Genomic DNA, 13,074 nt, shown 5'->3' with positions numbered 1-13,074 from the left:
TGACTCAGACACAATTTATCTACAAGCAGTGCAAGAATAACCCTTTTACCAACCTTTTTTGGGTAAATGCTGCCAATGCCACCAAACAGAAGAAAGGAAAAAACAGGTTCCGGAGTATCAGGAGTAAGCGACACTAAAGCTGACGGCAAGCAACTCCAGATTGGGTTTTTTAAGACAACTCAGCTCACGTTCCTCCCTGCACCATCACAGTGTCCGCTTCAGCCGTATCCCCGAAGCCGGACGCCGCAGTCCCCACAGCCCGGTGGGGCGCAGAGGAATCCCACCTGGGACACATCCGAGAGGAGCTCGCGACCTCCCTGGACCACGCACACCCCGAGGCGAGAGGAGCCACCAGACCGAGGGGACCGACCTGCCCCGACGGTAACGCCTTGCCGGCCACCCGTGACACAGATGAACCATGTCCAATTTCCTTGCCTTTCAGCTCTGGAGCCGGAGCGACCCAAGCCAGGACCCCTCACAAGCCACGAGGGGACCGGGCACCGTTTCTCAGTGGCACTGGCAGGGTTTCCGACCCTTGTGTCTTCTTAAGCCAACGTCCCAGGAAAGGGGTTTATACAGCCACGGCAAACCAGAGCTTATCGACTCAAGTCAAACGCTTCAACCGAAGTACGTGACACTGCGCTACTACGGCTTCCCACCGCCATCTGACAAGCCAGCAACAATGTTCTTAAAAAGCATTTTCTGCGTAGCAAGGGATGGAACAGTGCTCTACAGCGACCTGCATTCGAGAGAATTAGGGACATGGATAAATGCTGCAGACATCAGTAGTTTATTGGTATGTTTAGTCAAAACACATTCAGAATGGAAACTTAAAAGTAAAAATACTTTCCACCTGCAACAATTAAACTAGAATCTACTAGCATATAATGCTTGACACGTTACAGCAATAAAGATGGTAATCCACTGTCTTGTATACCTACTAAAGCCAAGATGGTCAGCCAAGTTTGTTGAAATAGAACCGTAATGACAAAATACTCCCACCATCCACAGATCAGCAACTAACAGTAATGGTCAGTGAATCCCTTCCTTTGCTCTAAGAGGTACATTTACTACCGAAAGGGTCGAGAACACGTAAGAGTCCACAGTACAGCAGGTGAGCTATATCACCATGTAAACTTCTCTGGATGACGTTCCAATGGTTGTTCGTGTCACTTAAACAAGAAGCAAGCCAGAAAGCAGAATGGCTCAGTAGCTCTTTTTAATACTCCGGTTTTTGTTGTTGAGATTATTCCCAGTGCCATTTGCCATACAAATGAATTAGGTGGCAGCAAAACACCACAGCACTACAAAAGGGGGAAAAAAAAAAAAGGCTACACAAAACACACTGGTGGCAAACTGCTAACTGATGGCAGCAACTTGCCCGGAGCCTTCAAACCCAAGTAGTGTTGTTGTGTGGCGAGCAGTTCAAGTACTACAGACTTCCAGGTAACAGCTGAAAATGCAAGACCTTCAACAAAAAACTGAAATGTGAAAATGGAAACCGCTAGAAATGTGCCCCGGAAAAAAAGCGTATGAAAATAGTGCAAAACTTACCATTGAACACAGAAGACCTCGAGTCTGGGAGAAAACAGACAGATGCCACTTCACTTGGCCTAACATATCAGAAAAATATGTGCAAAATCTTCCAACTTACTCAAAACCAGCAAATGATTGCATAATCCAGAGACAGATTGCTATGATGCCCTATCTGCTTTTGCTTGAAATTGCTATTATTTTATTTTGAGGTCTTCCATGCTTAGAAGCAGCTTTAAGTGGTCACACTTTCGCACAGACGCACACACAAACACCCCCCCCCCCTTCACTCCTGACGCCTCAGAGCCGGGTGCTTGCTGCACGCCCTGGCATCGAGCCAAACCGTACTGTCTGCTGCAGCTGCAGTTTACGGGAACGTGCTCCAGAACGTCATCCAAAAACAGACCTCTCCACTGGAAAAACCCACCAGTCAAACTGAAGAAGAGGATGTCTCCTTTCTATCCTTCAGTCCGGAGCCACGTAAGTGTCAACTTCAGCTGAGAGTTATGTGCAAAATGAGTAAGAGTTTTTTAAAAAGCGCAACTGGAAAATGCAAATACTTAAGAGCTGCTGTTTTGTTCTCTGAAAATTGCAGTATCCTCATTTGATAAGCTCACCCTCACGAAGGATGCTCAGTTCTACCGATCACGAGCTGGCCAAAAGCGTTCACCGTTCTTGACTGACTTCTGAAATTTACGTCCAAGAGAGATTTCGACTCCGTTTTCTTTAACTTTGACATTGATTAAAGAGAAGAGACAACCTGGACGCTACTTGGATGCCTTCTTCCTCCCTTCCCCCCCTCTGCAAAAAAACAGGCGAACTTGTTAATTGAAGAGCAAGGTGGATGATAATTTTAGCAACGTTTACTGATTGAAAGATACTGCAATTTTTTTTAATACAATTTTTCAATGATTTCCTTTAAATGCTTTGCAGCCGATCGGCGTTGCAGCACAGTAATTCATACACTATACTGTACAAAATCACCAGCAAGACTGGAATGATGTATTCATAGAAGGCACCATCATGCTTATTACATTACCAGAGAACTCAAATACAGTCAAGACAAGTTTCACTGTACAATGCTTATCGAAGGGGAAAGGGGAAGGAGGAGTGTGTTGAGCAGCCATCCCTGTACTGAAGAGGGGCAGATAGAAAAATCTGACGTGAGCTATCAAACTTGTTGCGTACTCAGGGCTACGACTTTGAAACTCTGGGTTCTGTTTAGTTTACAGCTAAATGGATTCCTTCTGGAATAAACTTGTAGTCTTATTAAGGTTTGTGTGTGTACATATGTTGGTCACAGCAAGCAGATCAGATGCCCGCATCGTTTCACAAGCTATTCTGTCTGAATAAGAGGATGAAGGTTTTTTTTCCTCCGATGCCTCCTGCAGATGTCAATATAAATGAGTTCAGAGTACCCATTAGTGCATTTTGATGAGTGCGTAAACACGAGTTTGTTTGGAGCCGAGTGTTCTAAGAAGGAAAAAAAAAAAGGCAAGCTTCTCCAATTGCACAAATTGCACTATTTGTGTTTCCAACAGTAATAGGCAGAAACAGTAACACTTACACAAAATGTGCAGCAGAGGGTTTTTGACTGAAAGGACCTGAATTCTATTGGGCATGTCCTTTAGTTCACTTTTGTTGCAGATAGTTAACCGGTCTTTTTCTTTCTTTCTTTTTTTTTTTTTTTTTTCCAGTCCTCAATTCTCCAAGTCTACATTTATAAATTAACAGTGTGACTCCTGTTGTGAAACTGGGGAAAGAACGTCCACCTCAATTTAAACTGGAAACCAAAGGATGCTTTCACATCAAAGAAATGATCAGAAGGGCTGTGTCACATTCCAAAGCCAAAAAAAATTAACAAGAATGCAAACACGATGGATAATGTACCACTGCCAAGACTGTCTGCCCACAGTGGAGACTTCAGCGACGCTGTCCAGTGAAACGGCCTTCCATTTGCCCGGTGCCTCGTCCAGAGCCAAGTTTCTGTGCCATGCCACCTCTCGGAGGGGGTCCTCTTCCGTCACGGTCTCGCATCATGCCACCACCCACTATTCCACGGGGACCCCCAGGGCCTCTATCATTGCGACGAATATCCCTACGATCATCGCCTCCACCTCGGGTCTCTCTTTCACGAGCGGCTCTTGTTTTTTTCTCTTCTACGTTCAAGCGCACCTCACCCCGGAACATAATAGGCTTATAGGGAAAAGCGTTCAAGGCACACGTTAGTCACCATTTCACAAAGTCCATTTATACAAGGCATAAGAAAACACTACATTCGCTGCATGCCTCACCCTACCTTCACTTACATGCGAAAGACAAAAATTAACTGTTAACGGTTCCCTGCGGCGCACAGCCTTAGCCCTAGAGGTCTACAGTAAATGGAACAGCATTTTTAAATTCATTTGGCATGCAAGGAATTAAAACGTCTTTCTCAAGTAAGGGCAGGGTTGTCTTTAGCCTCTTCATGGCCAGCTTTAGCCTTTTCACTTCGCGGCTAAAGTTCCTGAAGAATTGCTCTACTGGGTCTCACTCCCACAGACTAGAAATGAAAACTGCTGCTTTCTCCTCTCCCATTCCTCAAGTGACAACCACAACAAACCTTGCTCCTTTTTCTGAGCCCCAGGACGCAGAATTCAGAGATCCATGTGATGCCCTTCAAAAGGTTATGTACTCAACTTTCAGCTTAAAAGGATCTCTGTAAGTAAGCGTTGAGCTCCATGTGGTGTCTATGTGCAGAGGTAAAAAACCTGAATTCGGTATGACGCGGTTTGAGGAACGCTGGCACAGCTTTCGTAAGCTACAGAACGCTCCTGACAGAATGAGCGTGCCAAAACTACGTTTTTCTTCCAGCTGTCGTTTGAAAGCCAGAAACAACAGCGATGCAAGCTGGGATGGCCCACGCTACTTGGGGTTTAGGGCATTCAGTCCATCCTTTGAAGGCTACTCAATGCCAATACTTACTTTTGCAACTAAAATTCGCTGGACCGGCTCAGAATCGTCAAATACCACGAAACCAAAATTAGGCAGTTTTCCTCCCACTCCTTTAGTATTTATGCGAAGTTCTACCACATTTCCGAAGCCTGGGAAAACACAAGGGAAAAGCCACATTATCAAAAACCACAGTGCCAGCTCTACCACCCCTCCGCTTGTTCCAGACAACACCTGTAGTGTTACATCATGTAAAAGTTCCCCTGTGTGGCCCTAAGTGAACGTTACGGGACTTTTCAACACAGTTTTTCTTCTTACTCTCCGCAGCTGAAATTGCTACTTACTCATGAAGAACTCTTTCAGTTCACTCTCATCGATATCATGCGGCAAGTTCCCAACAAAGAGCTGGTGGCTGTCTGGATAGCGAATTATTCGACGATTATCTGACTCATTCTGTTCCATGTCCCCTCTCCCTGTCGTCAACAGAAAGAAGAAGGTAGAGCCACGGAGGTTAGAAGATGTGTGTAGATTTGGATGAGCACACCTATGAACGTTCACGCCCCAAGCACGTTCACTCAAACAATTCTATATCTTCAGCTCTTGAGCTTATGTTTACCATGGGTGACACAGCGGGGAGGATACTATCTTCCTCTTTACATAGTCCTGACAATTTTGTAATAATACCACAAAGTTTCTGGGTTTTTTTCGTGTGGTTCCCCTGGTTAGGTTAAATCAATCCATGTTAACTAAAACATCTGGCATACCGGGCAAGTTTGCTTAGGAGGTCCTTGTTATATCTTAAATGGTTATACTGAAGAGAAGCTCACTACCTGTTAAAACGTACTTTTTAGAAGATTTGGATTTGAGTCACCTCTTCATCAATTCCTTAGCACAATAACAGTATCCTTACTTTGGCACTCATATGAAAAACAATCACCTTTGCCAGTCACCGCTTCTGGCTTTCATCTTCCACCATTTTGTCCCAAATACAGGTGAGAGTTCCTCGTGTTCTCTCCAGCTCAACCGAAGTATTAGTATGCTTAGCAGCATGCAAGATAAAATCTTTCCCGGTATCTCCCTACTAAATCGTTACCTGCCTTGCAGTGTGACAGCAGCACACTGTTACCCCTTTTGTACCTGAAGTATTACAGCGTAGGTATCTACCCCTTTCTCTCCTCGGCTTCCCCTACAAGCCCACGTACTGCAAGCTTGCTAGCTCGTTTGAAAGGTTTCCTTAAGCAGATAAAACAGCTCGCTGACTTCCTCTGAAAATAAGACTGTAGGGCTGAAGCTCTACCATTTGGCCAACTGAGATTTCAGCTTTTTCTCCCCTGCCTCTGCTACCCCACAGAGTAAGATCAGAATTAAAAGACTCAGGCTCTGTTACACATTTTCTGTATGACTTGTATTACACCCAAGGGTAGTAGAAATGCAGATTTGCAACTTGATTTAGCCACAAGTTGCAGCTTTTGCTCCCTGCTGCAGATGACGTTAAAAAACCAAGAAATGTTAACCTGTAACAGATGTCACGGTTCTTTCTCGGTGCCTTAAACCCTTTCAGTTTCAGTGTTCTCCCCGCGTGAAGATGTACTTGCACTGACCAAAGCAAAAAGCACTTTTAAGCCCAATCCGTCCCGCAGTTTGGTATGCACTTACCGAAAACCTTCATCAGAATGAATTTCAGCTAGAGTTGGTGGAAACGCTTACAGTCGCTGAGACTTAACCACTTCTGCAGGCAGCGCTCTGCCAGCTCCTGCCAGCTTTACGTTACCACTTCAGGATAATCGCAAATACCACCCCTCCCCTTACAACTCATGACTTATTTTCACACTTAGGGAAGACAATGAACTGATCAACATCCTGTAAGTCTGGGCCTTGGACTAGATAGCTTTTGCCCAGTGCTGCGCAGGGGTTTGCCAGGCGACCAGGCTGGACTGATGAATGCAACTCTGAAGGCTTTCGCCTCTCAACACCACTTCCGACGACCGTCAAGTAACGTGCGCGTTTTCTAGCCAGATCACCCTACAGATTTGGCTACTCTGTACGAGTAAGAAAACGCAGACAGCTGGCTGCTCATAAACTAAGACAAACATGAGGCAGCCAAACAGAATGGTATTTTAGACGATTACACAAGATGGAAAAATATGTATAAAATTATTAACTGACCGAGGCTGACACGGTGGGAAGGCTTTCTTCCAAAACAAAGAGCAACAACAGGTACTTAAAAGCTCTTACTTCCAAGGTTCAGCAAAATTAGAGGACATGGAAAAAACCATCGGTTTTGCATACCAGCTTTTCAGAACTGCATCAAGCCACAGGAAAAGTACTCAAGCATATAAGCGAGTGGCCTGACTATTAAAAAACATTTCAACAGAACAGAAGCTTGGAAACAATGCCTGATCTTTGCAACAACTCATCACCAGCTTGGACTCCAAATCATATTCCCCCATTTCTGGTCGAAGGCAGTAGGAACAAACAGTTCATTATCAGCCAAATACAATACAGGTACAGACAAGACCCGTCAAGGAGACACCTCTCATTAACTACTCCCAAGCAGACACGTAAGCCGATCCACGTTACCTGGTCGAGGTCCTCGGGGTGGAAAACCCGGTCTTTCCCTGGGACGTTGTTCACGTACACGAGGAGGTTGAGACTGAGCTTCAGGTTTAGTTTCAACTCTTGGCTAAAACAGGAGAAGAACATGCATCATTATACACCGACCCAGTAAAAAAAAACCCAAAACCCAGAACTCACCAAAACAAAAAAACCCCACAACACAACACGTAGATAAGTGGCATGCACAAAACGAACTCCAGAAGATATACGTCCATGTCAATGTTTTTGGGAATACATTTTTTTTTCACCTCTATAAATTCCTCTGTACCAATCCAGGACTGCAGTGTTCAGTTATCTCTGCTAAAAGGTGCAAAGCAAACATCTCTCAATCAGAGCATCTGCCCAAAACATGGCTAAGGTCAATTTTCCATGTTTGACCGGGCATTGAGACCCCAACGCTCTGTTATTCAAGAATCCCTCAACCTGACTAAAAACCCCACATAGATCAAATAAAGCTTCCTCATGCCAAGCTCAAACTTCACGGATTAGCAGGTAGTCCGAGATGAACACAAAGAGATGGGCAAATCACATTTTCTGTCTGAGTCCCTGAGGGATTCTTTTCCTCGAATACAGAAAAACTATAAGAAAACTAGCAAAAAGAAAGAGGAAAACAAAACAAAAGCCCTCAGAAGCCTAAGAAGTATTTCTGATAGAATAAAGCCACCTGAAATGACAATTTCTACAGACTACCTGCTGAGGATATTCTTCAACTTTCCTGATGTCAAGACCACGATGCTCAAAGTACACCGTTCATATTCTCAGGAACTTGAACACCTATTCCATTTTTTGCAAGCAAAAAATGCTTTTAAAGATAATTTGAGAAAAAGAGACAGAAAACCAAAAAATATTTCTGTGCAGCTTGTTGGTTACTGAAGGAATTTCCAACATCTTGAAAACTCCGCTTTCTGTACAACAGTCCGGCAGCTGCTGCTGTGCTGGGTTCTTATCTTAGAAAAACACAATCATCCTTAGGAGCATAAAGAAGAACACTAGCTTCCAAGGAAGAGTAAACACAAGGCCAACGGCTATAGGCCCAGACTGCTGTGGAGAAGTAGTTTATGTTAAACATCTCCCTTATTTCCCTTTGAGGACTCAAGACAACTGACGGTTCCAGCCAGACAGTACCCCACAGGGGTAAAAAGACTGTATTTTACATGAAACATGCAGGTATTACGCACCAAATAAATGTTTCAGCCCTCCTATCACTCGTGCTCTACCCAGTTAGGCATTAGCTCGTCCTTCCAACATTTCCAGGATCATTTTTTCAGTTCCAAGAACAAGCTAGAAAAATCAGCCTTCCTGTTAAATCTCTTTTCATTATACCTCCTCGTGGGTCACTGGAGCTCCCCTGCCATCTTTTGCTCACACATCTTTACGGCATTATAAATTATACCTCAAAGCGAAACTCAATACATTCAGACCCCCATTTCTTAGACGCTTACGGCTATCAGGCTTAAACACTCCGTCCTTCCATCAGCCACAGCAAAGACTTGCTAAGTCCCTGATGTCCTCCTATTAAATCCCGAATGACAGTTAACTTTTACCCGCTTGCTTTGCATTTCACTGAACATCTCATCTATCACACAAATACTCTCTGTCTACCCAAACAACAAACAGCTAATCTCATTAGTTGCTTTCTAATCAGTACCATCCCTTTTTACAGAGGAAGACTGCCTCAGTGCTCTCTGGCGCTGCCTGAAGAGGAAAGCACTTGCGCAAAACTGTGCTCCCCCCAAAACACTGCAATTATTAGCAGCGACACAAGATGCTTATCAAGGGCTGCCATTTACAGCCCAAGCGGCAGCTAACTGCAACTCTCATTTCACAGAGAGCACACAAAGGCACAGAATAAGGATTTCAGCGGACAACGACTAAAGGAGCGCTCAACCCGGGAGCCACGTATGCCACAAACCTCAGCCTAACGGACCTTTGAGAACAATTAAGGAAAAGGTGACATTGTCTCTTCTCTTCAGGAGCTCACATGGGGAGGGAAAGGGACCTCTTTCTGCTACGGCAACGATACTGGCAACGACAGCAAAACCAGCCACAAGTCAGCCTTTACTCACCAACTCTGGAACTGAATACCCCCCTGAAACAGAGGAGGATGGGACAGAAAGAGCAAGGGAAGAGGTGGCTCCAAAGGCTGGTACAATTCTATTTTTGAAATCTTACAAGGCTTAAAAGTTTCTCTAGAGTGAGATGCCTGCCACAATCAAAATGCATGCATGCAAAGAACCAACTAGCCAAGCAAACAAACAAGAAACCACACTTCACATGAAACAAAAGGAAAAATCCCGCATCATCTCACCTGAATTCCAGTAGCTAGGTTAGATGCATACCTCAGATAGCTACCACACTGTCTCTGAGGTAAATGTGGACCACGCAACTTCACTAAAGGCACTCATCAATCGCTTGCACAAAGGCGCTATAGATTATAGAAGAGTCTATCCAGAGTCCGCACAGATTAAAGGTGGTGAGAGAATGCAGCGCCTATAAACAGATCTTTCCCTGAACTCACCACTTCCAAGCCAGAAGACAAGAGTCAGGGAGCATGCCTCCGTCCTTCCGGCACCCCTACGACAGCTGATGTGTTAATGCAAGTGGGAGGCCAGAATATCTGAAAATGCTATAAAGAGAAGGCCCGATTTGTCAGTGTCGGTAGGTTCATTTCTCATCTCCCACAAGAAGAAAAAGAGCAAGAAACGCCGACCTGTTTAACTCCACAGCGGTAAATAAACAGGAACTGAACTGGTTTATATCCAAAACAGTACGTGTGCAGTCCTTTGAGGGGTTATGAGTTAATACTACAGAGGCTATATTTTCAACTTGATAAAAGATGGGGGAAAAACTGGAGTGATGCAGAGAAAGGAATGAGAAGGACAGTTATCAGCTGCTTTGTAACATCACTGATGCTGGCTGTAACAGCATCCCAAAGAAGCCACGCACCCACTAGTGCAATCTACTGTCCTCGTTTACATGCACAGTATCTGGCATTAATGGGTCCAAGAGAACAGGAAAAAGCTGCTACTGATATGCAACCCCTTGTAGAAATTGTTCAGGTGCCTTTTCTACCAGTTTTCTGTATACCATGTCTGAAAAGCGTGCAAGGAAAGGAGCTAGGAACTGACTAATTCTGTCTCCAGAAGAGTTGAAATTCTTGCCGCTTCGGTATTGTTCAGAAACTTCCACACAGAATTACGTAAACGTGAAGTCACAGCAAAAGTAATCTAAAAGGCAGAAAGCATGACAAGCTGCAGAGGCAACACAGAAGAGTTTAAGGGGACATGTATAAGCTACATTCTATTCTCTTGTACAGATAGTTTTAAATTCTTTTTGCAGTCACATTACAAAAATCCACACTCTCTACTGCAAGTAAGTAAAAACCAATTTTCGTTTTGCATAAGGAAAATCTATTCTGTACTAGAAAAAACAGTTTTTACGGCTCAGATAACACCTAAATGCTCAAAGCCCTGTTGAAGCTGATGAAGACAGACAGGTTTCCCAACTCATTACATAGCCATTATCTGATTTCCATGACAGCCCTGTCAGACCAGAAGCAACACCATACAAGTTGTTGGTTTTTAGTTAGGGGTTTTTTTTTCTGTTTTCTTTTTTAACATGCATTTGGCTGAAGGGCAATCCTAGCCACGTTCCTCTCTGTCAGTAAAAAACGGAGAAGAAACCAGTGCAAAAACAACAGCTGCAATAGCCCAGCCGCTCCACTGAAAAATGCAGTCCTTTAAAAAGGTTGGACGTGAGCTACCACGACATACAGTGCTTTGGTACACAGCATCAGCAGAAGAGGTTAAAGCACACATTTTCTATTTTGAGGATTTTTATACACATGGAGGCAGCTGAATTGAGAGTCTCGGACCGTCTCGCACCAGCTTGGCATGTGCAGGACATGAGCTACCACCCGGTCAAACTTTCTTTCCTCTTTCCCCTCCTCACCCAGTCAACCTAGGAATGGGAAGATAGCATTGTCCTGGCAAGGAAATGTGAATCCTTCCATTCCTCACACAGTCATAAGTTGGTACAGGGTTCTGCGACAAGTTAATATAAATGGATAATGAAATCCAGCGTGCTTCTGTAGATGTTAGCCTTACAAGGCGATCTCGCACCTTCTCAGAAACGGTGCTATCCCTTTTTACTGCTGGGGCAGTTCCGCCAATGAAATACCCCTTTCAAACACACTTTAGAAAACTATCATTTTGTGGGGAGTTGGTTTTTTTTTTGGTTTGGTTTTTTCCCTTGTAAACCAAACCATATCCCATTAAGACAGGTCAAAAAAAATTCTGTAGTGATTTCCTGTTTCCACATGAACAGATTTTAACGTCACCATCACCCAAAGTTACACCTGTTACGTGTACGTGGCTTCGCTTGCGACAAGAAGGTGAGTGCATTAACATTTAAGACACAATTAATTTGTGCAATTTAAGTCAAACAAATTGATCTGTTAATTTAAAAAACTGAAGCAGTTTGCAGAAGTAATGAGACAATCCAAGGTGTTCACAGATGGGTTACCTGTGAGACTGGTGCTTTAACATGGGGTGGAATTCCAGAGGAAGAAACAGTACCACTAGGAGGCAGGTTTTTACTGGTCACTGAAGCCCAAGAGAAAGCCTGCAGGAAATGCAACAAACCTAGGCTACTAATCATGGCAAACCACTGACATTCCTACAGGGAAACTCGTCTGCTGAAAATACACTTTCGGTTCATATCTGACTATTAAATAATTGTTGTGCAAGCATTACAACGAAGATACAGAAGGATTTGCAGTTCTAGCCATCTGTGGACTCCAACAGCGTGGAGCAAGTGTGTACCGTGCCCACTATCGCTACTTGAGCGAGCCCAGTTCCCTCAGCGTCCCCAGATCACTGCTTTCCGTGATGTAACACAAACCTAGGACTGAAAACCCTGTAGTGTCAAGTGTCTTCTGCACAAAGAAAGAAAGTGGATGCCAGAAGTTAGAAGTAAAAACAGAAAAGAGAAAAAGGACTGGGGGGGGAAAAAAGGCAAACCAAAACCGGGAGACACGCTGGAGCTAGAAAATGACCTCTCTCCAGCTTTCACCGGTTCCTCCCATCTCTTTCAAACTACCTAAGGGTGACCATACCAGATGACGCACGGTGTGCACGGTGCTTTTTAAGATTAGGCATCCTGCCTCTAAGGGAAACAGTCAATGCCCCCATATTGATTTTGAACCTATACTGCCAGCAGTTTTGCAAGTGTCAATGTATTATGTTTTTTTTCAAGGAAGAGCAGTGGTTCCTATTGTATGAGATTTTTGTTGGTGGTAGCTTCAGGTGTTTTCTTAACATATGCTAACTCCACATGTAAAAAGGTTTACACGTGCATAAAACCACACACACACATACTTTACAAGCAGAGCATTAAATTTACAATAGGTGACTCGAGCAGCACTTAAAAATAACATCCTTCCCTTTTTTAGCGAAACTTCGCATTTTTACAAGTTCAAGGTTCAAGTCTAGCTGTTCATACAGCGTGACACTGAAAAGAGGTACCAGTTTGGCCTCTCAAAAAGGCTAAGTTCAAAACCAATTATTCTAGTTTACCGTCTGCACCTAGAAGCACAGATACGACTTTTAACTAACCTTTGGTGGTTCTTGCGGTAGCGAAACAGGTTCTACAGGAGGTGGAGATGGAGACTTCTCTTCTAGCTCCTCAAGGGTCTTTTCTTCTACTTCAGCTTTCAGCGCCTCGGTTTTTGTTTCAGATTCCAATTCCGGCTCAGGTTCATGAGACGATTCTTCTAGCGCCTCCTCTATACCATTGCTACAATAATCAAATGCAGTTTATGCAGCTTATAAACTGCTTTGTATTTTATGACTTTTTATAAGCTATGCTATGGTAATGGCTGGTATTAAAAAGATCATTCTGTTTCCAGTTGCTACCATATGGTACCTACATATACAATACTGTAAGAAGTTACGCTGTGCAACCCCTGTAGTTGCACACAAAGCCAGATTTTAC

The 13,074-nt window shown here is 43.9% G+C and overlaps 1 protein-coding gene across 2 annotated transcripts in view; it reads right to left on the bottom strand.

Annotated features, from left to right (window-relative positions):
* Positions 1 to 767: 767 nt before the first annotated feature.
* G3BP2 (GTPase activating protein (SH3 domain) binding protein 2) overlaps positions 768 to 13,074 on the bottom strand; it is a 21,866-nt gene continuing 9,559 nt past the window's right edge. The window contains exons 6-11 of one of the 2 annotated variants that reach the window (XM_009324887.1): positions 12,696 to 12,876; positions 11,605 to 11,703; positions 7,045 to 7,147; positions 4,809 to 4,937; positions 4,498 to 4,616; positions 768 to 3,729 (exon numbers count right to left, since the gene is read on the bottom strand). In XM_009324887.1, the coding sequence (XP_009323162.1) occupies positions 3,457 to 3,729; positions 4,498 to 4,616; positions 4,809 to 4,937; positions 7,045 to 7,147; positions 11,605 to 11,703; positions 12,696 to 12,876 (904 nt within the window). In that variant the 3' untranslated portion in view covers positions 768 to 3,456. The remainder of the gene's footprint in view (positions 3,730 to 4,497; positions 4,617 to 4,808; positions 4,938 to 7,044; positions 7,148 to 11,604; positions 11,704 to 12,695; positions 12,877 to 13,074) is intronic. The other variant, XM_009324888.1, reaches the window with a different exon arrangement.

The sequence above is a fragment of the Pygoscelis adeliae genome, unplaced genomic scaffold (genome assembly GCF_000699105.1).
Source record: "Pygoscelis adeliae isolate BGI_AS28 unplaced genomic scaffold, ASM69910v1 Scaffold316, whole genome shotgun sequence".
Lineage (NCBI taxonomy): Eukaryota > Metazoa > Chordata > Aves > Sphenisciformes > Spheniscidae > Pygoscelis > Pygoscelis adeliae.
The sequence above is the reverse complement of the archived record's forward strand: the minus strand, read 5'-3'. Positions and strand labels throughout refer to the sequence as shown.